Source organism: Pongo abelii, chromosome 5, assembly GCF_028885655.2.
Source record: "Pongo abelii isolate AG06213 chromosome 5, NHGRI_mPonAbe1-v2.0_pri, whole genome shotgun sequence".
In the NCBI taxonomy this organism is placed as follows: domain Eukaryota; kingdom Metazoa; phylum Chordata; class Mammalia; order Primates; family Hominidae; genus Pongo; species Pongo abelii.
This window is the reverse complement of record NC_071990.2, coordinates 73,814,231-73,838,748: the sequence shown is the minus strand read 5'-3', so window position 1 is coordinate 73,838,748 and position 24,518 is coordinate 73,814,231. Positions and strand designations below refer to the sequence as shown.

Sequence of the window (24,518 nt, the reverse complement as noted above, 5' to 3'; positions counted from 1 at the left end):
TCTCAGCAAGAGCCCTTAGTCTCCATTCCCACCTTCCTCCAATCCAGCTCACAGTGACCAGTCACCAGTTACCTCTTTTTTTGGAGACGGAGTCTTGCTCTGTTGAGTCTCGCTCACTTGCCCAGGCCAGAGTGCAATGGCACAGTCTTGGCTCACTCCCAGGTTCTAGCAATTCTCCTGCCTCAGCCTCCCGCGTAGCTGGGATTACAGGCATCCACCATCATGCCTGGCTAATTTTTGTATTTTTGTAGAGATGGGGTTTCACCATGTTGGCCAGGCTGGTCTTGAACTCCTGACCTCAGGCAGTCACCTCTTTTCTGTCCACTCAATTCCTTCCTCAGTACAGACAGAGTTCCTACTTCATTCTTCTCTCAACATTGTAATTGTTTTGGGGTTTCTGGGGAGAATTTATCTTACTTATTTCCTTATCTCAAAGGCCTATGCAGAACAGCTAAATAGGTAACTGATGAGAAATATACTACTAGACAAACTAACATTCACTCAACCTAAAGGTCTTAGAAATTTGTTCTGTGACATTTTATTAAAACTACACCCTGCATCCAAGAGTAAGGGCTGAATGATTCCTTTTATCCTAGAGTGCACTAGTCTCTGGGATATACATGCACTCCTCAATCAGTTCTCAGATGATTCTGCCTCTAAGAGCAGCAGAAACTACAGGTAATCATGTCTGGGCTTACTTGAAGTTGTGTGCTCATTCCAAAATCTGCCTTGCTCACTCAAGAGTCCAGGTATCACTGGCCTTCGAGGTCATTAGGCAGCATCCAGTCTTGGAAGCAAACCATTCCAGATTTTTGACTCTGCTTTCCTGTCAATGTCAGCTAGAGGAACTCTTCTCCCTGCCTTGGCCCTGGCTGGTCCTGGTTCCACTCTGGCTCATTTGCTTCCACACCTGGCCTATGATACCACATGACTAATTCCATCCTGTGTGCCTCTGGCCCAGGCTTGCCAAAGGAATGCACTCAGAGCATCTCTATCTGTTCCTGTCCATCAGTTGCTGGTTGCGCACTGGCACTGCACATACCTGCTCCACAGAATCTTCAACCTTCAGGACTCTACCTGCTCACAGGTCCTGGGTTCCTACAGGCCTTCTTCATCAAGGGTGGAGCCACAGCTTTGCCCCAAGAGGGCAACCTGCCTCCTTGTTCCTGTACTGGCTTGAGACTCCTAGGCTGTGTCTGACCTAGCTGATAGGCCAGAAGCTTTAGGATGAAAAGAATACTGGAGGAGTCCTCAAAGTTAGAACTTTTATTGGTGTCCGTGTCCCCTCACTAATATTAGCTATCTTGACCCTTCCCTACTTACCTTAGTGATTTCGTGATTTCAGTGAAAAAGACGCAACCTAGATAAGATTGCAAGTCCCATACCTTCCTGGGGGCAGAGTCGACCTCAGACAGGGTCTTGCTTTGTTTCCCGGGCTGGAATGCAGTGGCGCGATCTCAGCTCACAGCAGCCTCAAACTCTCGGGCTCAAGCAATCCTCCCACCTCAGCTTCCCGTATAGCTGGGACTACAGGCGTGCACCACCATGCCCAGCTAATTTTTAAATTTTTTGTAGAGACAAGGTCTCCCTCTGTTGCCCCAGCTGGTTTCGAACTCCTGGGCTCAAGCGATCCTTGCTCTTTGGCCTCCCAAAGTGTTGGGATTACAGGTGTGAGCCACCGTGCCTGGCCCGACCTTTTGTAAATACTCCCAACTAATTGTCCAAACGGAGTTGAACAAAACAGTCTTCTTCCCAATACTGCCAGGGAGGGCCAAATTCTTCAAATTCATGTTTGAGGCCATAAACCAACAGGAGTAAAATGGAATCCGCAGGAAGCAATGACAAGAAACCCAAAAACACTCATTTCCCTCCAGCCCAAGTGGCAGATGGGATCTCAAATACACCACGGTGTGATGCGTGACAGGCTGTTCACTGGGGATGTGGCGCATTTTAAGTGCCCTGCAGAGGGTGGGCCTGGGTCATCCCCCCGCGACACCCCTCCCCAGGCAACATTCCTGGGGAGTCTGGACCTCTCTTGGTGGACCGACTCCCGAGGGTCTCTAGGTTTTTTCACCCCCATCTCTGGGTGAACTGAAGGCATGGGAAGAGGCAGCCCCACAGCCTGGGTCCCCAAAACCCCCTCCGGGCTGAGAGCAAGAGATGCCGCCTGGAGGCCACTCACCAAGCAGCTCCGCTGGGTCAGCAATGGGGGTCGGAGTCTGGGTCATTGCCACTGGCTCGTCCCTCCGCCCACCCTTGCTTCCCGGACTCAAGAGCTGCTGGGCTCTCGGCGCGCCGGCAGTGGGCTCCGCAGGCTGTCTCCTACACAGAGCAGGTGGGAGGAGGGCTCTGGGTTGCTTCCCGCGCCGCAGCCGCGCGCTTCCGGCGGGATCGCCGCCACTTCCGCTCGAGCGCGCCTCGCGCGGCCGCGGCGCGAGCCGGGACCCCGGGAAGGGTAGGGTGCGCGGCCCAGGAGGCACCGCTGTCTCCTCCCAATCGGCCGGGCCTGCAGCCGCTGCCGCCGCCGCCGCCGCCGCCCTACTCAGGGAGTGGCCCAGGCCTGCGGCGCGCCACCCTCACCTCCTTCATTCCTACCGTCAAAGCCCAGCCTTGGCTACCTGACCCCCGTGTGGTCTCGAACTCGGTTAGTCCGGTGAAGGGACAGAGAAGCCTGGGTTCCCGGCGGCATCACTGAGATGCTCAGTCCTGAATTCTGCCCTCCATTAGGATTATCTGCTTTGTGGGATAATTTCCTCATTGGTTGAGTCAGTGAGTTGCGTGTCTGCAAGAGAGCATCCTATCTGGTGGGTCTTCATCTAGATCTTGCACATTTCTTACTAAGTTCATCCTAAGAATATCTTACAGATAAGGAAAGTGAGCTGCAAAGAAGTGTAAAAACAGGGGAAACAGGAGATAGCAGTATAAAGAGAAAAATTAAAACAGCGTGACTTTCCTCTATTGTTAATTGATTTGGGGACATTTTAAACTTGTAGAAAGAAAAGAAACACGGGTTTTGTTGACACATCTCAAAACAAAATGGGTGTAACACCTTTAAAATGTAAACTATTGTGCTGGATATATTTGTATTCTTTTGAAGTCATTTAAAGTAATCGCATGAGGTGTTGCCTGCTGTTGGACCAGTAGTTTCTTTTTAGTATTCAAGCAAAGGCATAGTGAGGAAATAGTAAGAAAAAAAGAAGGAATGCTGTAACAAGAAAAAAGGAAAAGGAGGAGCAGATGAAAAGGGCAGGAAAGGTTTAACATTTACGTAGCACTTGCTATGCACCAGACACTTTTAAGCTTTTTGAATGTATTAACTCATCTAGTTCTCACCACAGCCCTATGAAATGGGTATACTGTTATCACCTCTGGTTTACAAAGAAGGCAAGTGAGGTCAAGAGAGGTTAAGCTACTGGCCCAAGGTTACACAGTAAGTGGCAAAACCTTTGCTTGAGCACATCAATTTGGCCCCAGAGTCTATGCTTTTTTTTTTTTTGAGAAGGGCCTCTTTCCTGTTGCCTAGGCTGGAGTGCTGTGGCACCATCATGGCTCACTGCAGCCCCAACCTGCCGGGCTCAGTGAATTCTCTCACCTCAGCCTCTTGAGTAGCTGGGACCTCAGGCACATACCACCTTGCCCAGCTAGGCTTTTTTTTTTTTTTTTTTGAGATGGAGTCTTGCTTTGTCACCCAGGCTGGAGTGCAGTGGTGTGATCTTGGCTCACTGCAACCTCCATCTCCCGGGTTCAAGTGATTCTCCTGCCTCAGCCTCCTGAGTAGCTGGGATTACAGGTGCCTGCCGCCATGCCCAGCTAATTTTTGTATTTTTAGCAGAGACGGGGTTTCACCACCTTGGCCAGGCTGGTTTTGAACTCCTGACCTCGTGATCCACCGGCCTTGGCCTCCCAAAGTGCTGGGATTACAGGTGTGAGCCACCACTCCCAGCCTATTTTTTTTTTTTTTTTGTATTTTTTTTGTAGTGACAGGGTTTCACTATATTGCCCAGGCTGGTCTCAAATTCCTGGGCTCAAGGGGTCCGCCTGCCTCGACCTCGCAAAGTGTTGGGATTACAGGTGTGAGCCACTGTGCCTGGTCCTAGAGTCTATGCTTATTTTTAAAAAAAAATTTTATTTATTTATTTTTTTTTGAGACAGAGTCTAGCTCTGTTGCCAGGCAGTGGCGTGATCTTAGCTCACTACAATCCCCACCTTCTGGGTTCAAGCCATTCTCATGCTTCAGCCTCTCAAGCAGCTGGGATTACAGGCATGTGCCACCATGCCCAGCTAATTTTTGTATTTTTAGTAGAGACGGGATTTCACCATGTTGGCCAGGCTGGTCTCAAACTCCTGACCTCAGGTAATCTGCTCACCTCGGCCTCCCGAAGTGCTGGGATTACAGGCGTGAGCCACCATGCCTGGCCTATGCTTCTAATCACCACACTATATTTCCTCTAAAGAGAGGGTAAGACTTGAATCAACTGGATTTGATGCTACTGAGTAGGAGCAGACAAGAGAGGTTTGCAAGGTAATTACTCTTCCATGATGTGAGATTATGGGCTAAAATGTTTCATAGAACAAAAATGCCATGAATAAAGTTTAAAAAGAGGAAACATACAGTGCACAAAGAATTAACATCTGGAATAGACAGTGAAAACAAATATGTATAAGAAAAAGACAACCCTATAGAGAAATGGGCAAATGTATAAATAGACAATAGATGAAGAAGTAAGAATGAAATAAAACTGACCACATAAAAAAGATGCTTAACTGCACTAGTGATGCTGGCATGCAAAGCAAAACAATAGAGAGATCCATTTTCTCCCACACTGGCTAAAACTGAAATTTGAAAATATCAATTTTGTGGAAAAGTGAATATTCTTAGTAGAAGTATAAATCAGGATAGCCACTGCTAGGGGTGGGGGTAGATTTGGCAGTATTAATTGAAGTTAAAATATTAAAATTAAGTAATCTTTGAAGTAATATTGATTATAATGAAAAACATTGCTTCAGACATTCTAATTTAACTTTTTTATTCTACAGATAAACAGGTGTTCAAAAAGAGGTATGCAAAATATTTAACTGGAAACATTTTTTGCATAATAGTTTAAAATTAGAAAAATATAATTTCAGCAGGTAAATAAACTATGGTAATAGTTTACTCATTCTCTAAACAAATATTTGTTGATTGCTTACTAGGTATAAGGCATTATTCTGAACATTGAGGATAAATTGACAGTTATCTTTGTGAACTAGAGAAAGATGATAGGGTGGGTTAGGGGCTAATTAACATTCCCCAGCCCAGACCCTTCCCCTTAATTCTTTGTTACATCTTGATAGAATGATTTCAATTTGTTCTGTAAATCACACTGGACTCCCCTGTAATGACTACAGAAAGAAAAATGTTTTTTATATGGATATATGGGTATACCCCAATTTGAAGGCATAAAGGCACAATAGCGGACTCTAAAGTAGGAATGAGGAAAGCTGGAAAGGAGGGGGGCCATGCTGATACAGACCATCAAGAAAAGCTTGAAGAGATGTCCCAAATACCCTGATGACTTACTTTTCACTGAAATGCAAAGAAATTGGCATCTTAGATATGCTTCCAAAGAATGTGCCCTACCCCCTGGACAGCTTTTAATGAAGGCAGGACTACAGCAAGATAAACAGCCAGATAATTGGTTAAAAAGAAAGACTTGCAGGGGCTTGTTTCTTATTGTTTATATGGTAAATGCCTAGTTAGGACAAAGACAAAGAGCTTGAACATGGTTTGCTCACACTATCCCTGGTGAATAGATTCAATTACAAAAGAGATTGATGTCTCAACCATAGCAAAAACCTTGTCAAGCTCTCAACTTAGACCACAACATGCTTGTTTAAAAGTATGGAGAAGGGGCCAAGAGAGGAAACAACATGACAAGGAGTTTGTAAATCTAAAGGATGACTTTCTTGCTGCATGTAACTAGTATGTGACTGCTTCTGCATTCCCTTTGATCTATCCTTGGCTTTCTCAATGTAAATATTTTTGTTCTAAAAATTGGGGACCAAATCTGGTCCTCTCAAGGAGAAGTAAGAAGAACCCCAATGTCTTTCTTCTTCCAGCTAATTTAAAATAATTGGATTTAGCCAGGTGTGGTAGTGCATGGCTGTAGTCCTAGTTATTCAGGAAGCTAGGGCAGGAGGATGGCTTGAGCCCAGGAACTCCAGGCTAGTGCACTATAACTGCACCTATGAATAGCCACTGCACTCTAGCCTGCGCGACAGAGCGAGACTCTGTCTCAAAAAAAAAAAAAAAAAAAAAAGCATATTGGATTTGTCAGCAGAAAGCCTTCCAAAATGAGGAAAGATGGGACCTGGACTTGAGTGCCAACTCTAGAATCACTTTCATAGCCACACGGGAAAGTAAAACACTATCTGAATCTCAAAATATTCTGTCTTAAGCCACCAGGTTCCCTTAAGAGCATGTTGTTCCCAGTATTGCCCTGGCATGGAGTAGGAAGAAGCAGGGCCCCAAGGAATTTGTGTAAGGCTCCTGAGCAGCAGATTCTATTAAAAATTCTTCCTGCAAGCCCTGCCCTTGCAATTACTGCCATTCCTCTCACCAGTTGGCTCCCGTTGGGTCAGGCCTCTAGCCCTAGCAGCTCAAAGCTTGAGACGATAGTAGGCAGCCCAATAGGCCCTTCCAGACAATCTCCATCTGCTGGATGAGCAGCTCACCTGTGTCTTAGGGAGAGGCAGAAGGCTCGCAGCCTTGCACTCAGGCACATTAACTTATGTGATCCAGCAACTGCTGGGAATTAGGAATGATTAATACCATTTTACAGGTAGGGAAACTGATGCTGAGAGATAGGTACCTTTTCTGAGGTCACATAGAAGTGCTTTTTGAATCTAGGTTTCAGAGTTGATCACCCCCTCCACCTTCCGCCTTTGGCCCTTGGATTCTCAGTAAGAAATCTTTTAATCTTGTGGAATGGTCAAATGCATCCTTCCTACTAACAGCATGAGCTGTGATGCAGAGACTCAACGTTCACTTTAACTGGGCTAACACTTATTTGACTCTTTCTTGTAGGTCAAGCAGTAGTAGGAGACCTTTTGCTGATATATTTGCTTATTCTAGATATTTCTTTTTTTTTTCTTTTTTGAGACAGGGTCTCTCTCTGTCACCTAGGCCGGAGTGCAGTGGCATAATCATGGCTCACTGCAGCCTCAACTTCCCAGGCTCAAGTGATCCTTCCACCTTAGTCTCCCAAGTAGTTGATACTATAGATGCGTGCCACCACACCTGGCTTGCTTAATTACTACTTACTTACTTACTTACTTATTTATTTAGAGACGCAGTCTCACTCTGTTGCCCAGGCTGGAGTGCAGTGGCACGATCTCAGCTCACTGCAACCCCTACCTCCCGGATTCAAGTGATTCTCCTGCCTCAGCCTCCAGAGTAGCTGGGATTACAGTTGTGCATCACCATGCCCAGCTAATTTTTGTATTTTAGTAGAGACAGAGTTTCACTATGTTGGCCAGGCTGGTCTCGAACTCCTGACCACAAGTGATCCGCCCACCTTCGGCCTCCCAAAGTGCTGGGATTACAGGCGTGAGCCACTGTGCCTGGCCCAATTTATTTTTATTTTAAAAATTTTTAGTAGAGATGAAGTCTCACTATGTTGCCCAGCCTGATCTTGAACTCCTGGCCTTAAGCGATTCTCTTGCCTTGGCCTCCCAGAGTGCTGGGATTACAGGTGTGAGCTACCATGCCTGGCCTAGATATTTCATATATATGAAATCATACTATTTGTCTGAGGGTCAAAGAGTTTTACTTGGCCATGAATATCAAACAGCACAAGTTGCTCTTAACTATTTAAAGATGAATTATAATCAAGAACCAAAAAGGGCCAGGCACGGTGGCTCACGCCTGTAATCCCAGCACTTTGGGAGGCCGAGGCAGGTGGATCACAAGGTCAGGAGATTGAGACCATCCTGGCCAACATGGTGAAACCCTATCTCTACTAAAAATACAAAAATTAGCCGAGTGTGGTAGTGTGCACCTGTAGTCCCAGCTACTCAGGAGGCTGAGGCAGGAGAATCTCTTGAACCTGGGAGGCGGAACTTGCATTGAGCCAAGATCGTGTACTACAGTCCGGCGAAAGAGTGAGACTTCGTCTCAAAACAAATAAACAAACAAAAATCCCCAACCATGAGCCCAGACACCCTCAATTGGTTGCTATTGTTAGAGAATCCCCAAACCAAATTCCTAAGGAAGGCCATGCCTTGCTTTTTGTTTTTGTTTATTCTTTTGAGATGAACTCTACTCTGTCACCCAGGCCAGATTGCAGTGGTATGATGAAAGCTCACTGAAGCCTTGACCTCCTGGGCTCAAGCAATCTTCCCATCTCAGCCTCTCAAGTAGCTGGGACTATAGGTGCATGCCACCATGCCCAGCTAATTTTTGTATTTTTTGTAGAGATGGGGTTTTGCCATGTTGCCCAGGCTGGTCTCAAACTCTTGGGCTCAAGCTGTCTGCCTGCCTCAGCCTCCCAAAGTGTTAGGATTACAGGTTTGAGCCACCATGCCCCACTGGCCATGCCTTTTAATATATATTAGTCAGAACCTTCTTTGGGAAATTTTTTGTAAGGATCAGCTGGTAATTTTAATTATGTTAACTCAGGTGCACCTCTAGATAACTTACTTAAAGCATTTTATTTTATAAACACTAAGCCCATGACTTAGTAGAATGAATATAAACCTTAGCATGAGGAGAGTTGGGTTCCAGTTCGAACTCCATTTACTAGTTAGACACCTATTGAAACTTATCTTAAAATCAGGTTCCTGATAGTAAAATGGGGATAACGGGAGTGTGGATTATATGAGATGAGATGAGACATGTGGAAATGTCTTATAACAACAGGCACCTTTCTCTTACCATGTTGTTATTATTGTCACATATTTGGCTGAGAAGAAAATGTGCAGTGCTAAAGTGTGAAGTCACCAGTTACACCAGCTATGTTTGGCAGATTATGCTTACGTATTGGTAAACTGGCTGTTAATAGTTGTTAGAAGTTTCTATCCTGCTGCTTTTTGATGACCAAATATCATTTGTAACGCCAGACTCCCTGACTGGCTTATGTCGAAACCTGGAGCGAGTCTATAAGGCAAATGTTGAAAGAGTTCAGATTGTTCATAGACTGCCAGTAAAAATTGTCTACACATAATGGCCATTTTTGAATGGGAGAATAATATTTTCTATAAGTTTATAAATAATATACTCAACAGTTGTTCAATGAAGCTATTTTCTAGAAATGAATTGTTCAATGTTATAATGCCCCTGAGGCGTAGCACAGCACCTGCCGAATAGTAGGCACTAAATAATTATTTGTTGAATCAATGAATGAAAGTCTTTTTAATGGCTAGGAATTTATTCTAATACTGAATAAAAAAGGACCTGTAAAGGAGTGAAGCACATTCTAAATTACTAGGCCTAAGGAGATAAATGTATATGCCTGACCTTTGGAAAGTAATCCACTTTGATTTTACTAAAACATTCCTAGGGAAGAATCTCATGATTGTCTAAGGTACCACAGTATTTCCAACTGCATTCAGACTTCAGGCTCGGCAATCATGGCTCTGTAAGTCTGTATAAACGTCAATGTAGTTTAAGGAGTCTGACCTCTTTTTTTTTTTTTTTTGAGACAGGGTCTCACTCTGTCACCCAGGCTGGAGTGCAGTGGTGCGATCTCAGCTCACTGCAACCTCCACCTCCCAGGTTCAAGCGATTCTCCAGTCTCAGCCTCGTGAGTAGCTGGGATGAAAGGTGCCCGCCACCGTGCACAGTTAATTTTTGTATTTTTAGTAGAGATGGGGTTTCACTATGTTGGCCAGGCTGGTCTTGAACTCCCGACCTCAGGTGATCTGCCCACCTTGGCCTCCCAAAGTGCTGGGATTACGGGCATGAGCCACCATGTCTGGTCTGACCTGTCACTTTCTAATGACCGCAAGCAATGATCTCACTGAAGGATGCTTGCCTGAAGCATTTTCTTGAGGAAACTGGTTGAAAAAAAAAAAAAAAAAAAAAAAAGCCAGGTGTGGTGGCTCATGCCTATAATCCCAGCACTTTGGGAGGCCAAGAAGGCGGGTGGATCACCTGAGGTCAGGAGTTCAAGACCAGCCTGGCCAACATGGTGAAACCCTGTCTCTATTAAAAATGCAAAAATTATCTGGGCGTGGTGGCGTGCCCCGTAATCCCAGCTACTCGGGAGACTGAGGTGGGAGAATTGCTTGAACCTAGGAGGCAGAGGCTGCAGTGAGCCAAGGTCTCACTACTGCACTCCAGCCTGGGTGACAGAGCAAGAGACCCCTTCTGAAAAAAAAAAAAAAAAAAAAAAAAGTTTATTTTTTTTTTTTAGTAAACCGATAATTGAAAAAAATTCAGCTAGGTCATTTTTATTTGAATTTAAAATTTTGTTTTTGGAATATATAATATCTTTATTGGGCTCAAAATTCAAAAAGTGCCTTTAATGAAAAAGATACTCTCCAAGTCTTGTCTGTCAGCTATACAGTATCATTTCTTGTAAGAAACCTGTTTTTTTTTTTCTTTTTGAGACGGAGTCTCGCTCTTGTCCCTCAAGCTGGAGTGCAATGGCATGATCTCCACGCACTGCAAACTCCGCCTCCCGGGGTCACGCCATTCTCCTGCCTCAGCCTCCTGAGTAGCTGGGACTAAAGGCGCCTGACACCTCACCCAGCTAATTTTTTGTATTTTTAGTAGAGACGGGGTTTCACCGTGTTAGCCAGGCTGGTCTCGATCTCCTGACCTCGTGATCCACCCACCTCGGCCTCCCAAAGTGCTGGGATTACAGGTATGAGCCACTGCTCCTGGCTGTAAGAAACCTGTTTCTAATTTATTGTGTACCCTTAGTTCTCAGATAAATACACATACACAATTTCTTTTCTTCTTTTTTCTGTATAGATAGCATCATACAATATACTCTTTAGCACCTTGCCATTTTTTAACTTAATATATCTTGTGGATGGTTGCATTTTAGAGCAGAAACACTTTCTTGTAATTTCTTATAGCTACGTAGTCTTTTATTTATTTATTTATTTATTTTTATTTTAAGACAGAGTCTCATTCTGTCACCCAGGCTGGAGTGCAGTGGCCCAGTCTCAGCTCACTGCAACGTCTGCCTCCCTGGCTTAAGCGATTCTCCTGCCTCAGCCTCCTGAGGAGCTGGGATAACAGGCACCCACCACCACGCCTGGCTAATTTTTATATTTTTAGTAGAGATGGGGTTTCTCCATGTTGGCCAGGCTGGTCTTAAACTCCTGACCTCAAGTGATCCCACCTGCCTCGCTCGGCCTCCCAAAGTGCTGGGATTACAGGCATGAGCCACTGTGCCCAGCCTGAATCTTTTTATGTTTATTGTCTGTGGATTTTGTTTCATTCTTACGAATGCCCTCCTTATTCCATGACTATAAAATATTTGCTAATGGTTTCCTGTGGTATGGTTTGAGTTTTCTTTTTTACATTTAAATGTTTGATGTTCCTGAGGTGTGATTCGATTTAGGTTGTTAGGTATAGTTCAAATGAATTTTTATTATTTTTATTATTTTACATATATATTTAAGTCTAATTTTACTGTTTTTTGTTGTTGTTATTGTTGTTGTTGTTGGAGAACAGAGCCTCACTCTGCCACCCAAGCTGGAGTGCAGTGGTGTGATCATAGCTCACTGCAGCCTCAAATTCCTGGGCTCCAGTTATCTTCCCACCTCAGTCTCCTGAGCAGCTGGGACTACAGGCATGGACCACTATGCCTGGCCAATTTTTTAATTGTTTTTATTTTTGTGGAGACAAGGTCTCACCATCTTGCCCAGGCTGATCTCAAGCTCCTTGGCTCAAGCGATCCTCCCTCCTTGGGCTCCCAAAGTGCTGGGATTACACGTGTGACTCATTGCACCTGGCCTCAAATGGATTTTTAATAAGTTAATCTGTTTATTTTATTTTATTTTTTATTCATTTATTTTTTTGAGACAGACTCTCGCTCTTTCGCCCAGGCTGGACTGCAGTGGTGCTATCTCGGCTCACTGCAAGCTCCGCCTCCTGGGTTCACACCATTCTCCTGCCTCAGCCTCCCGAGTAGCTGGGACTACAGGCACCTGCCACCACACCCGGCTAATTTTTTGTATTTTTAATAGAGACGGGGTTTCACCGTGTTAGCCGGGATGGTCGATCTCCTGACCTTGTGATCCACCCCCCTCGGCCTCCCAAAGTGCTGGGATTACAGGCGTGAGCCACCGCGCCCAGCAGGTTAACCTGTTTATTCCAATGATAATTCAATCCTTGATTGAGTAATCCGCCTTTTCCGCAGTAATCTGAATTGTCCCCTTTATTAAATATTAAATTTCTATGCATGTATGTGGGTGTATTTTTGGTTTTCTGTTCTATTTCACTGGTTGGTCTTTTCATGCATTAATAAAACTGCAGCCTTTTATTTATTGAAGTATTGTACTATTTAGTACATGGATAGGACTAAGCCTTTTTCATGCCTGTGTTTTGTAGAGCTTGTAGTTTAGGAATTATTTTAAAATTTTTACATAGTTTAAAAAACCAAAAGGATGATCTTTTATGACATAAAATTATATAAAATTCAATATATGTTTATAAATAAAGTTTTATTGGGACAGAGCAGTACCCATCGTTTATGTATTGCCTCTGACCCCTTTTGCACTGCATTTGATGAGTGGATAATTTTTTTTTTTTTTTGAGGTAGGGTCTCACTTTGTTGCCCAGGTGGCAGTGCAGTGGCATGATCGCAGCTCACTGCAACCTTCGTTTACCAGACTCAGGCCATTCTCCAGCCTCAGCCTCCTGAGTAGCTGGGACTGCAGGCGTGAGCCACCATGGTTGGCTAATTTTTTTTTTTTTTTTTATCTTTTGAAGAAATGGGGTTTTGCCATGTTGCCCAGGCTGATCTCCAACTCCTGAGCTCAAAGTGATCCGCCTGCCTTGGCCTCCCAAAGTGCTGGGATTACAGGTGTGAGCCATTGAACCCAGCCTGAGTGAGGCTAGTTTTGACACAGACTTCATGCCACAGAGTATAAAATATTTACTGTCCGGCCCTTTATAGAAAATGTTTGTCTGACAATTGCTCTAAATTACTAGAAGAGCTAATTTACTCTAAATACATTGTGATATCTATAAAAAAATTTTCAACAAAATTATTATTAGGATATGATTTAGGGCCGGGTGCAGTGGCTCACACCTGTAATCCCTCCAGTTTGGGAGGCCGAGGAGGGCAGATTGCTTGAGCCCACAAGTTAGAGACCAGCCTGGGCAACATAGGGAGACCCCCATCTCTACAAAAAATATGAAAATTAGCTGGGTATGGTGGCTCAGGCCTGTAGTCCCTGCTGCTCAGGAGGCTGAGGCATGAGAATTGTTTGAGCCTGGGAGGTAGAGGTTGCAGTGAGCCCTGATTGCACCACTGCACTCCAGCTTGGGTGACAGGGTGAGACTGTGTTTCAAAAAAAAAAAAAAAAAAAAGATATGATTTAGGCCAAGGCCTGGGCCCTGTGGCTCACGCCTATAACCCCTCTACTCTGGGAGGCTGAAATGGGCCAACTGCTTGACCCCAGGAGTTCAAGATCAGCCTGGGCTACTCAGGAGGCTGAGACGGGAGGATCGAATGAGCCCGGGAGGCTGAGGGTGCAGTTAGCTGTGATCTTGCTACTGTACTCCAGCATGGAGGACAGAACGACACCCTGTCTCAAAAAAAAAAAAAGAAAAGAAAAGGAAAAAAAAAAAAGAATTTTTTAAAAAGGATACGATTTAATTTAAATTATTTTTGTCATCAAACTGTGTACTTCCTTGAGTGCAAAATGGCTGAATCTATGGTTTTAGTACAGTTGCAATTCATTGAAATGTGAGTTTCCTTATGTCCAAAATAGAAGACATTGAAACATTTCTTTTTATGTTTATATTTTCCAGTATACAGACAGTGATACTTAAAAATTAAGAGGGGACTGAAACTTTTTATGCATTAGATGTAAATATTTTTCTGGTACATGTTTAGGTTAGAGGGCCAGTGATTGGCTTTCTATAGTATTTTTGTTCGCTATAGGTTCTCTGATTCAACATTAAGTCTAGTGTCCTTGAGAATAATTTTTTGACTTTTATTACATTTATTGGACCTATTCCCAGTGTATTTTCTCAGGTTTGATAGAAATATCACTGCAGACTTTCTCATACTAGTTGTATTAATAGGATTTCTGTCCAGTGAGATACACAGTAAGAGAATTCCAACTGAAGGACTTTGATTTTTAATGTATAAATATGACTTTTTCTCTCATTATTTATTTATTTTTCGCTACATGATAAAGTGGTGAGGATTTTTTGGTACTCAATAAGGCCAGAACTACTGCATATACATTTTGATTATAAATTATTTGGTGCTAGGCTGGGCACAGTGGCTGAGCCTATAATCCCAGAACTTTAGGAGGCCGAGGCGGGCAGATTGCTTGAGGTCAGGAGTTTGACGATACCAGCCTGGCCAACATAGCAAAACCTGTCTCTACTAAAAATACAAAAATTAGCATGCCTGTAATCCCAGCTACTCGGGAGGCTGAGGCAGGAGAATTCCTTGAACCCGGGAGGTGGAGGTTGCAGTGACCCAAGATTGCACCACTGCACTGCAGCCTGGGCAACAGAAAGAGACTCCATTTCAAAAAAAAATTATTTGATGCTTAATATTCTGTAACTTGGAAAGTGCTTATGAATGAAAATAATCAAGATATACTTTGTGCTTTTCACTTTTCAGGTTTTATGTGATAAAACATTGATACCTACAGTTCATTCTCCCTCCTTGGAGAGTGGAACATTGCTGAGCACAATCAATCAAAATGAGAATAGTATGTAAAAGGGACCAGAATCATGTAGCATGATTTGAACAGCAAGTAACAGGGAACACTGGTCCAGTTGGATGCTAATAAAGCACTGTATTATTGCCAATAGCAGGCATTCCAGGCATATTATGCCAAGGGCTCAAATTCAGTTTCTTGGTTTGCCTCCCTTTCCACCTTGTGTTGGCTTCCTCTTCAGGTTGGTAGCAAAATACTTGTAGCTATTTCCAAAATCATATCCTGCTATAAACACTGTGAGAAGGAAAGAAGAGACAAGTTCTTTCTTGTGTCTGTCTTCAGAAATGAGACAACCTCTGCTGGAAGCCTCCTTTAGGTTTTGCTTAATTTCAAAACTGGGACATGTGCCATTTCCTAAAGCAATCACTGGCAAGGGGAATGAGATTATCATGATTAGTCTAAACTAATCACCTGGAATTCAATTGATGTTAGGAGTTAGTGTCCATCAGCACTAAACAGGGTTCTATTTTTCTATATTTTGACATCATCTGGGAGTTGAAAAACTGCAATTGTGAGCCAGAGATTGACAGCGTGATAGAGCCACTGAATAAGAAATGGATTTATGACCTGGGAACATGAGAAGCCGTGCTAAATGAAATCCATACATTTGAAGCTGTCAGTTTCTCATAGATTATCTATTTGTTCAAGTATAAGGAATCTTGAGAAACTCATGTAGGATGCAATAGAAACTATATTTTATTTGAGTGCATATTTGTTAACATATTCCTGCTTTTTAAGTACTCTACCATCAGGCTGGGTGCAGTGTCTCATGCCTGTAATGCCAGTGCTTTGGGAGGCTGAGTCGGAAGGATCACTTGAGCCCAGGAGTTTGAGACTGCAATGAGCTATGATCACGACACTACTCTCTGGCCTGGGCAATAGGGCAAGACCCTGTTTCTAAAAACAAAACAAAATAATAAAAACAAAAATAAAACCCCTCTACCATCAGAAAGTTATTGACACTTTTGGTTTCAGATGTGTCCGTCTTTCTGTGAGTCCACATCCAGCAGAGACAGGCAAAGCTAAGAGCACCAGGGCTCCTCTCCTTCCTGTGCGTGTGTGCTTCCCATGAATATACGAAATAAAGATGATTACTTACTCCATGTGTTACACTTGCAAACCTTGCCTTTTTTATTGCTCTAAAATATGAGGTTACCAAGATTGTGCATAACTAGCATTAGACAACTCACCACACACTATCTCTGACTCTGTGTTTGTGGTCCTATATGGTACTTTGGATAATATTATTTTCATAATTATGCATGAATAATTTTTCCAGCGGCACCAGCTGGCCCTAGCTGGCAGCCACCCCTACCCAGTATGTAAGTACTTTGTTGTTTTTCAAAGATACTTTTTCAATGTTGAATACAATTTTTTTTTTCAAGAGACTGGGTTTCACTCTGTCGCTTCGGCTGGGGTGCAATGACATGATCATAGCACACCTTGAACTCCTGGGTTCAAGCAATCCTCCTGCCTCAGCTTCATGTTAGCCACCACATTGGTGAGCTGGATTTTTTTATTTTTTAAGCTTTAACACAAAAGTTAAATGGTTTCTTTATTTCACTCAAGGGTTAATAATTGAGAAAGTGATTATCAACATGTACACAAAGCTAACTAGAAGATTAGCTTTCTCAGTAGAAATCCAAGTGTCCTGTTAACACTGGTGTCACTTACAAATAAATGTTTTGAAACTTTACCTTTTTTTTTTGACTCCCAACATAAAGGCTGTACTAGAAAACCTCAGGAATGTAATAGTGTATTTATAATTTTTTCTTCAAAAAATCCCTTGAAGTTCAGACATTAACACTGATATGCAATACAAAATAGCTCCACAGGACAGATGGAAACAGGGAAAGTCAGATGGTTGGCATTTAAAAGGAACAGTAATTAAGCAATTGAAAGTGGATTGGATTGTTGGTTAATATTTGTTCATTTGAAAGAATCAAGTGGAAGAGGTAACCTCTTGGAAGAGGGAGATTAAGTCACACCTGATGCTTCGCCTCACTGACCAAAGGGCTGGGATATCTTGTTAACTCCCTCTTTTCTGTAATTGCATTCTGTACTCTAATTTTCTCAGATTGTATATTCTATCTTATTTTTCCCTCTGGGCAAAAAGAAATCTTTCTGTTTACTTCACCCTAAGTCTTTCCTCTGAGAAAAGGCAGTCTTCTCTAACAAGGGAAAGAAAACCAGGAGAAGGGAGAGAGGAAGGAGGGAGAAGAAGGGAAGATGAGAGAGAATAGAGAGGAGAGAGAGAGAGAGACAGAGAGAGAGAGAGACAGAGAGAGAAGTGGAACATCGGATTAAAGTAGAAGACAGAGGAGAGGGGAAGGGAAGAGGGAGCAGGAAGGGGGATGCTCCAAGCTCTCAATCTCAGGACTGTGCAAAATGATTTTCCAGGAGATGCACATGTGGTCTCATATTTCTCACTATAGTCCACCCAGGCTCTCTCCTCAGGTCTGTCTCCCACTGGCAAAACCCATTATAGCCAGTCTCGATGCCTTACCTGGAGGGAGGACCAGGACCTGGTGCCAGGTCTGGGACTCCACTGCTGTACCTGAACAGACTTGTTGGAGGCATTCACATTTCTCTCCAATCTGGGGGAAACAGCCTGCAACAGGAAAGGAGTGAGTGGGTGTTGGTGTTTTCCCAGGGCCACCTAGTGGTCCTAGCTTGCTGCACCCCGCTTTTTGACTGAGGGGAAGCAGCAAGTGTGACTGAATCTCCTTCTTGCAAGGGGCTACCACTTCCACTTGATTCTCTCTCTCTTTTTTTTTTTTTTTTTTTTTTTTTTGAGGCAGAGTCTCGCTCTGTTTCCCAAGCTGGAGTGCAGTGGTGCAATGTCCACTCACTGCATCCTCCGCCTCCCAGGTCAAGCCATTCTCCTACCTCAGCCTCCCGAGTAGCTGAGATTACAGATGCGTGCCACTATGCCTGGCTAATTTTTGTATTTTTCGTAGAGACGGGGTTTCACCATGCTGGCCAGGCTGGTCTATGAACTCCTGACCTCAGGTGATCTGCCCGCCTCGGCCTCCCAAAGTGCTGGGATTACAGGCGTGAGCCACCGTGCCCGGCCGTCCACTTGATTGTTTCAAATGGATGTCTGTGGGGCACGGAAAGGGGCTCAGCTGAGGGGGCCTATGGGTATTACCCAGGGAGCAGCCTCAGGTTGGGGTAACTGCTGTTGGTGCTGCCACAGCTGCAGGACGAAGAGGTGGAAAGGCACTGGGGGAAGTATGGAATCAAATTTTTAAAAACATTTTATTTTGGAGCTACTTGCCCCAAATCTTGAAATCAGAAAGTCCTGAGGGCTCTGTCTTCAAAATACATCCCAATACATTTCAACCACTACTACTCTATTCTAAAACATGTTGGGCTGGGCGTGTTGGCTCATACCTGTAATCTCAGCACTTTGGGAGGCTGAGGTGGGTGATCACCTGAGGTCAGGAGTTCGAGACCAGCCTGGCCGACATGGTGAAACCCCGTCTCTACTAAAAATACAAAAATTAGCTGGGCGTGGTGGTGCATGCCTGTAATCCCAGCTAATCAGGAGGCTGAGGCAGGAGAATTGCTAGAACCCAGGAGGCAGAGGGTACAGTGAGCTGAGATCATGCCATTGCACTCCAGCCTGGGCAACAATAGCAAAACTCTGTCTCAAAAAAAAAAAAACGGAAAAAATAAAGTTGACTTATTTTTTTTTTCTAAAATTCAAGCCCAATGTGCAAAATAATCAAACTATTAGGATGCCGTTTATTTTGGTTTCTTGGAATGACCACTGTTAATAAAAATGTTTGCTCTTCTAATTTATATATAAAAAGGAATATTCAGGTTTGCTTGATGTTCTGCAAATTTTGAGTGACTCAAACATATTATGAGTGTTCTTTTGGTTACCAAGCTTAGAATAACACAAAAAACTGACAAGTCAAAAGAAAAAAAAATTTTTTTAGGTTATTTGTAATAAAATGATGTGTACTTCTAAAGTTAAATGATCTTCTGGTTTATTTTACAGACTGGCATATAACTGTTAAGACCTTGATTATAAAGAAGAAAATGTCTTTGTCACTTATCAATTGGTGACTTTCATAATATACGTTATGGGGTAAATTAAAGTCCCTGGGGATTTGTCAGTGCCCTCCTTAATTCTTGTGACAACTCTCCTTCTCTTACTTGAGAAGGGAGTGTTCGTGATCATTTGACCTGTTTTAGGGAACTGTCCATGCGTTTTACAGATATTTTGGAAAGTTCTTTTTAAAATATTAATGTTTCTTGTTAATGATTAATGTTTAAAAATGTAAACTAGAATTTTTCAAGTAGTCTATGCTATCACAATTCTAAATTTACTGTTAGTGTATGACCTTCTCCCAGAAGTTAAATCAGCTCAAGTGGCTGAATAGTTCTCCTTCATTCGGTGAAGGAGAGATTAAAAGAGGTAATATTTCTGAGTGGTGGAGGGGCCTGCTTAAAAAAAAAAAAAGCAAATATTTACATAGGCAGTAGATATGTGATGAGTTGCTCCATATCAGAGAACTTTGGAAATTAAGAGGTTTTTCTGACCTCTTGTGAAAGTCTCATTAAAAATGGCAAGAAATTAAAAAACTTTTAGAAGCTTTGCTGTTACCCAAGGGGGTAGCCATATAATAAAGTGGAGATTCATTCAAAGTCCAATAACCCGGAATCCTGAGGAAATAATTTACGACTAGGCTAAACAAGTAGCATTAACCAAAGCAGTTGCCATACTGATGGTTTGTAAATACGTTCTAGCCATTGTCTGCTTATCTCTAGAAAGGATTGAGGATATTCCTGATAGACAGCGAAGGTTTTGCTGATAAAATTGCCTGACTATTATTCTGGACTTAAGGAATTCCAACGTATTCTTCAGTGATTGGGTGGTGGGGGGTGTATCTGGCACACGTTTCCCGTGACTGTTATTAAAAAAACAGCTCCAAAATGCCTTTTAACAATAATAAACACACTTGCTGTACCAAATGAATATTTAGAACAATTAGAAAGAAAAAAATGAATTCTAACACTAAATTTGAGAACGCTCTCCAAGACTTGAACTTCCATGTCTTGGGAATTTCTAATTAGCCTTGATGGCAATATCAACTCCTCCTGGGATCCATAGGCTACTCCATACAGTTAGGAATTCACTTCCTGAACCTGTACTCTGCCATATCACAAGCTCACGTTTCTAAATACTACAAAGGATTCATTTGATGCATCTAGCTTTTAATAGGTAACAACAATCTTCCCCAAATATCCATCTAATTAGTCTCTGCATGACTAGAAATCTGAAGATTTAGTCTTTTGGAAAAGACTTCTAAAAATCAAAGGAAAAACTACCCTTGTCCTCAATGGAAAGGAATTCACTGAGGAACCATAAACTGAGGATTCTTAAGTATCTTCCAGAGCAATGATCTTTGGAAGAAGACGACCAAACCAACATCTTCAGTTCAAGCTGCTGACACCAAGTAGATACTTTCACCCAAGACAATAAAACAAGATACATGTTCTGGTATCTTTGCCCTCCTTTAAAAATTTTGCTCTCATTATCAAAGTGCCTAGTTGTCCCCTAGAGGCCAACCAAAAGTTTTAAGATTATTTCACAAATTATATTTTATCTTAATCTTCTGTAGTACAGAATTTCCATGCCACCTAAGGAAAGGCAAAACTTTCTTGTGCTTTTTTTGCAGACTATAGCTATTGTTTTTAATTTTTTATCATATTTTAAGAGACAGGGTCTTGCTCTGTCGCCCAGGCTGTAGTGCTGTGTTACTAGCTCACTGCAGGCTTAGACTCCTGTGCTCAAGCAATTTTCCCACCTCAACCTCCCGAATAGCTGGGACTGCAGGTGCACACCACCTCACCTGGCTATTTTTTTTAGTTTTTAGTAAAGATGAAGTCTTCCTTTATTGCCTGGTCTGGTCTCAAAATCTTGGCTTACGGACCCCCCCCGCCCCACCTCCCCCCAACCCCCTGCCTTGGCCTCCCAAAGTGCTGGGATTACAGGCATGAGTCACCACTCCCCGATTCATTGTTTTAAATCTGACTAATGCAGTTTTTATCCTCTACCTGATTCCACTAACAAAAATTTAATAGCTATTCAACACTTCAAAAGGCAGATTTTCTTCTACAGGTTTCTTCTGGAATTTGAATTTTCGTGACAGTATTAATTTTTACCTTTAGTTTTATCAATATTGAACACTGACCTCAAACAACAAAGTATGTCTGCTGACATTATTGCAATAATGTATGAGTCTCTCCTTGCAGTGTTAGTCCTTAATCTTCAGTGACTCCCCAGCCTTCACTCAAGCAATGTTCACATGTTGAAGAATTAATTTTCCTGCTCTCACTGTGGTAAATGACACTTATACACCCCATATCCCTTTCACTTTGTGCAACACTAAGGCACTACTTTTTATGTGGATATCAGGTCACAGATCATTATACAAACTTATCTAGTGTAATATGGAGTGAGTTTTAAACTATTTTATTAATAATATTTTTCAATATTTTAAACATCTACTTCTATAGGAAATGATGTTTCTTTGAGAAAGGTACTCAGACACATAAAATGAGGCAAGTATGGACTATTCAGGAGACCTTCCAGGAGAGATGACCGACTCCCTCTTCATCTGTACTCTGGGAGCTCCAATTCCAGTAATAGGAATAGTATGACTAGAAAAGGTGGTCCAAAATGTGTCTCTGGTCCTAGTAGAAATCAATAGATGACACTATTTCTTTTCTGGAGGTCCAGCAACCTAGCTTAAATTAAAGTTTCATGGTGGTTATGAATGATTTCATAGTTTTTGGTTTCTTCTTGGCCAGCCAAGGACAGCTTTTGTTTGATAGCAAATACTGTTTGCAGCACCTCGCTAAAACATTACTGTTCAGGCAGAACAGTTTTGTGGCAAGGTTAAAAGACTACCTGTCTCTCTAGAACAGATTCAGATGGAGTTGGGACATGATTTCATGGCCTGGTTTTGAAATCTAGTTCTTTGTCTTTGCAACCTATTGCTAAGATTAATAACTATTTTGTTTCCAGCACTTACCTGAATTTGACTAGTACATCTTGTTCAGCCTTAAGTGCTACTGTAGAGTCATTATATATTCACTGTGTATATTTTGCAAGAAAATGTACATGAGAGACCAACTGTATGCAGATGTAGAGAACGTTTTCCCGATAAACTTGTGACAAGTGGATTCTGACAATGGTGTAGATCTGAACCCCACAGATGAAAGTCCTGATGGCTGACTTTTCTTTGGTCAAAAGGGGAGGCTGAAGAGTAAAAAACACCTAGGAACTCACAGTTGGGAGCTGACAGGCATAGTTGAATCTTCCCTACCATACATAAACATCTGTTGCTAAATATTTTAACCAGTCAAGGTTGCTCAGTGATTGTCATGCAATAAGATGTAAAAAGTCCATCTGTAACTATATTTGAAACCAGAGAGAGAACATTCCACAATGAAGACCACATTAATCTCTTTACTTCCCTTCCTAGATAAATTTAGCAGGATAATCACCAAATTGCCCCATTTTAGAAGACTGGCCACTACACCCTAAACACTCCTTAGACTCACCCAGTTAACTCCTACAGTTGGCTGCCTACAACATTCTTCTGTTTGTGTAAAGTGTATTTTCCCGTGTTGTTTGCTCTCCCTTGATGCAGCACACCAAACAAACCCCGTCTTGTTGGAATACACTCTGGTCATTGGGTGACTGTCAACACCTATGCAAATCTAGGGAGCCCATTTGGAGCCTTCTTGCACCTCCATCCCTCAACTCCTGTCCTGGTTCATACCCAGTAGATCTGCTCCAAAATCCTTTGAATTTAGAATGAAGAAAAAATTTTGATTCCAGGGCATCAGAAAGGCAAGCACTAATCAGATGATTAAGTTTGGCATGAAGGATTAAGCTCAGAACAGAAAATTACTTGGAATGAATTATCTTGGGAAGAGATACCGGGATTGTACACTCACCCTAAGGTAGTTCAAGGGGCAGGTTGTTGGGTCCCTATGTTAAGGACAGAGTCTAGGCCCTCCCTCACTTTTCCAAGTCTTTTGCCAACCAGTTGCTTGGACTTGGCCCTATTCTGTATCAGGTCAGAGCAGAGCATGGACATGAGAACGAGTGCTCTCAGCAAGAAGCCGTGGTGGACCCTGCCTCAAAACTTTCATGCACCAATGGTGTTTCACATGGAAGAGGACCAGGAGGAGCTCATCTTCGGTGAGTGGCTCTTGCTAACGTCCCCGCCTTCATCCTTGTCTTCTCAGTTTTCACTCTTCCTCTCCCCTCCCACCTTCATCAGTCACATATTCCTACCCTGAAGGCCACCTCGCCATTCCCTAAGGGCTGGTGCTTGACAGACCCTCCTCTCACCTCTTATGCTCACAGGGCATGGTGACACATACCTTCGCTGCATTGAGGTGCACAGCCACACCCTTATTCAGCTGGAGAGTTGGTTCACAGCTACAGGCCAGACTCGTGTGACTGTAGTCGGACCACATAGGGCAAGGCAGTGGCTGCTGCACATGTTTTATTGCGTGGGGAGCCAGGACTCCTATCATCATGCTCGAGGTAGGTATCCTTGGCTGAACTGTGGTTTTGGACTTGGTGGTGAAATTCTGGCTAAGTTGTGTAGCATCTTGGATTCTTGAAGAATCCCTTGTGTGGCTAGGGAATCCAAGTGCTTCCCAGAGTTCATTGGGAAGAAAAGTGCTCATCTTTTTTTTGTGGCATGAGATTGCTTAAGGTGGAGAGGTAGCTGGGAGGTGTAAACGGGCTACCTTGGAAGGCCTGGGCTGGGGTGACATCCTCCCTGCAGCCTCCCTGATGGAGTCCAGGCCTGCCAATGGGCCCCAGTTATGGGCCCTGGTTCATTAGCCCTGGGCACTTATTTTGCAGGCCTGGAGATGCTGGAACGTGTCCGAAGCCAGCCCCTGACCAACGATGACCTGGTCACCTCCATTAGTGTGCCACCGTACACTGGAGACCTGTCTTTGGCTCCCAGGATAAGTGGAACCGTGTGTCTTAGCGTTCCTCAGCATTCTCCTTACCAAGTGATTGGTTGTTCGGGATTCCATTTGAGTTCACTGTATCCATAATTAAGGACTGATCTCCCCTGGGAAGTGGGGATGAGAGGAGTAGTCTTGGCTTCACTTTTGGTGAGAAAGACGTGAAAGACACTGAGGAAAGTTTGAACTTGTGGTCAGGACCTGTCCCTCTCAGGTCTTCTAGACATGTGTCTGAGGGAAGTCTCTTGAATGTAAGAAAGTGTTATTGGCAAAGCAATCCAATAAAATAAGCTACCTATGATGCAAAGGCTTCGATGTGCTGTCCTCTTTCCTTAGGATGAAATTATTCACCCCAGAGTTTTCCTGGACCTTAAAGTGCAGACAAATGGGGAGAACGGAAAGGTGGGAGGAAGGGTCCAGATAGAGATGGAAGGTGTTCCCACCACAACTGCCTGGTGAAGTAGGCAGCCAGGGAACCTGGTGAACACGAGGTAGCCAGCCTTGTCCCTGATTGCCCAAGTTTGTGGGTGGGGGTGGATGGGGTGGTTTTCAGGGAGCAATGGATTCTGAAGTCCCTCATGCCATGAATTAAATCA

At 43.2% G+C, this 24,518-nt stretch overlaps 1 protein-coding gene across 3 annotated transcripts; it reads left to right on the top strand.

The window, feature by feature from the left end:
- Positions 1 to 2,419: 2,419 nt before the first annotated feature.
- KHDC1 (KH domain containing 1) lies at positions 2,420 to 24,251 on the top strand. 3 transcript variants are annotated; one of them, XM_054557748.2, is made up of 5 exons: positions 2,420 to 2,644; positions 2,728 to 2,804; positions 23,010 to 23,134; positions 23,303 to 23,485; positions 23,813 to 24,250. In XM_054557748.2, exons 3-5 carry the CDS (start codon positions 23,023 to 23,025, stop codon positions 24,010 to 24,012), a joined length of 495 nt encoding a protein of 164 aa, XP_054413723.1. In that variant the 5' UTR covers positions 2,420 to 2,644; positions 2,728 to 2,804; positions 23,010 to 23,022; the 3' UTR covers positions 24,013 to 24,250. The 3 variants fall into 3 exon arrangements, with proteins under 3 accessions (XP_054413723.1, XP_054413724.1, XP_063580932.1); XM_054557749.2 differs by lacking the exon at positions 2,728 to 2,804 and having other exon boundaries at positions 2,460 to 2,644; XM_063724862.1 differs by lacking the exons at positions 2,420 to 2,644; positions 2,728 to 2,804 and adding an exon at positions 10,563 to 10,847 and having other exon boundaries at positions 23,813 to 24,251.
- The last annotated feature ends 267 nt before the right edge of the window (positions 24,252 to 24,518 follow it).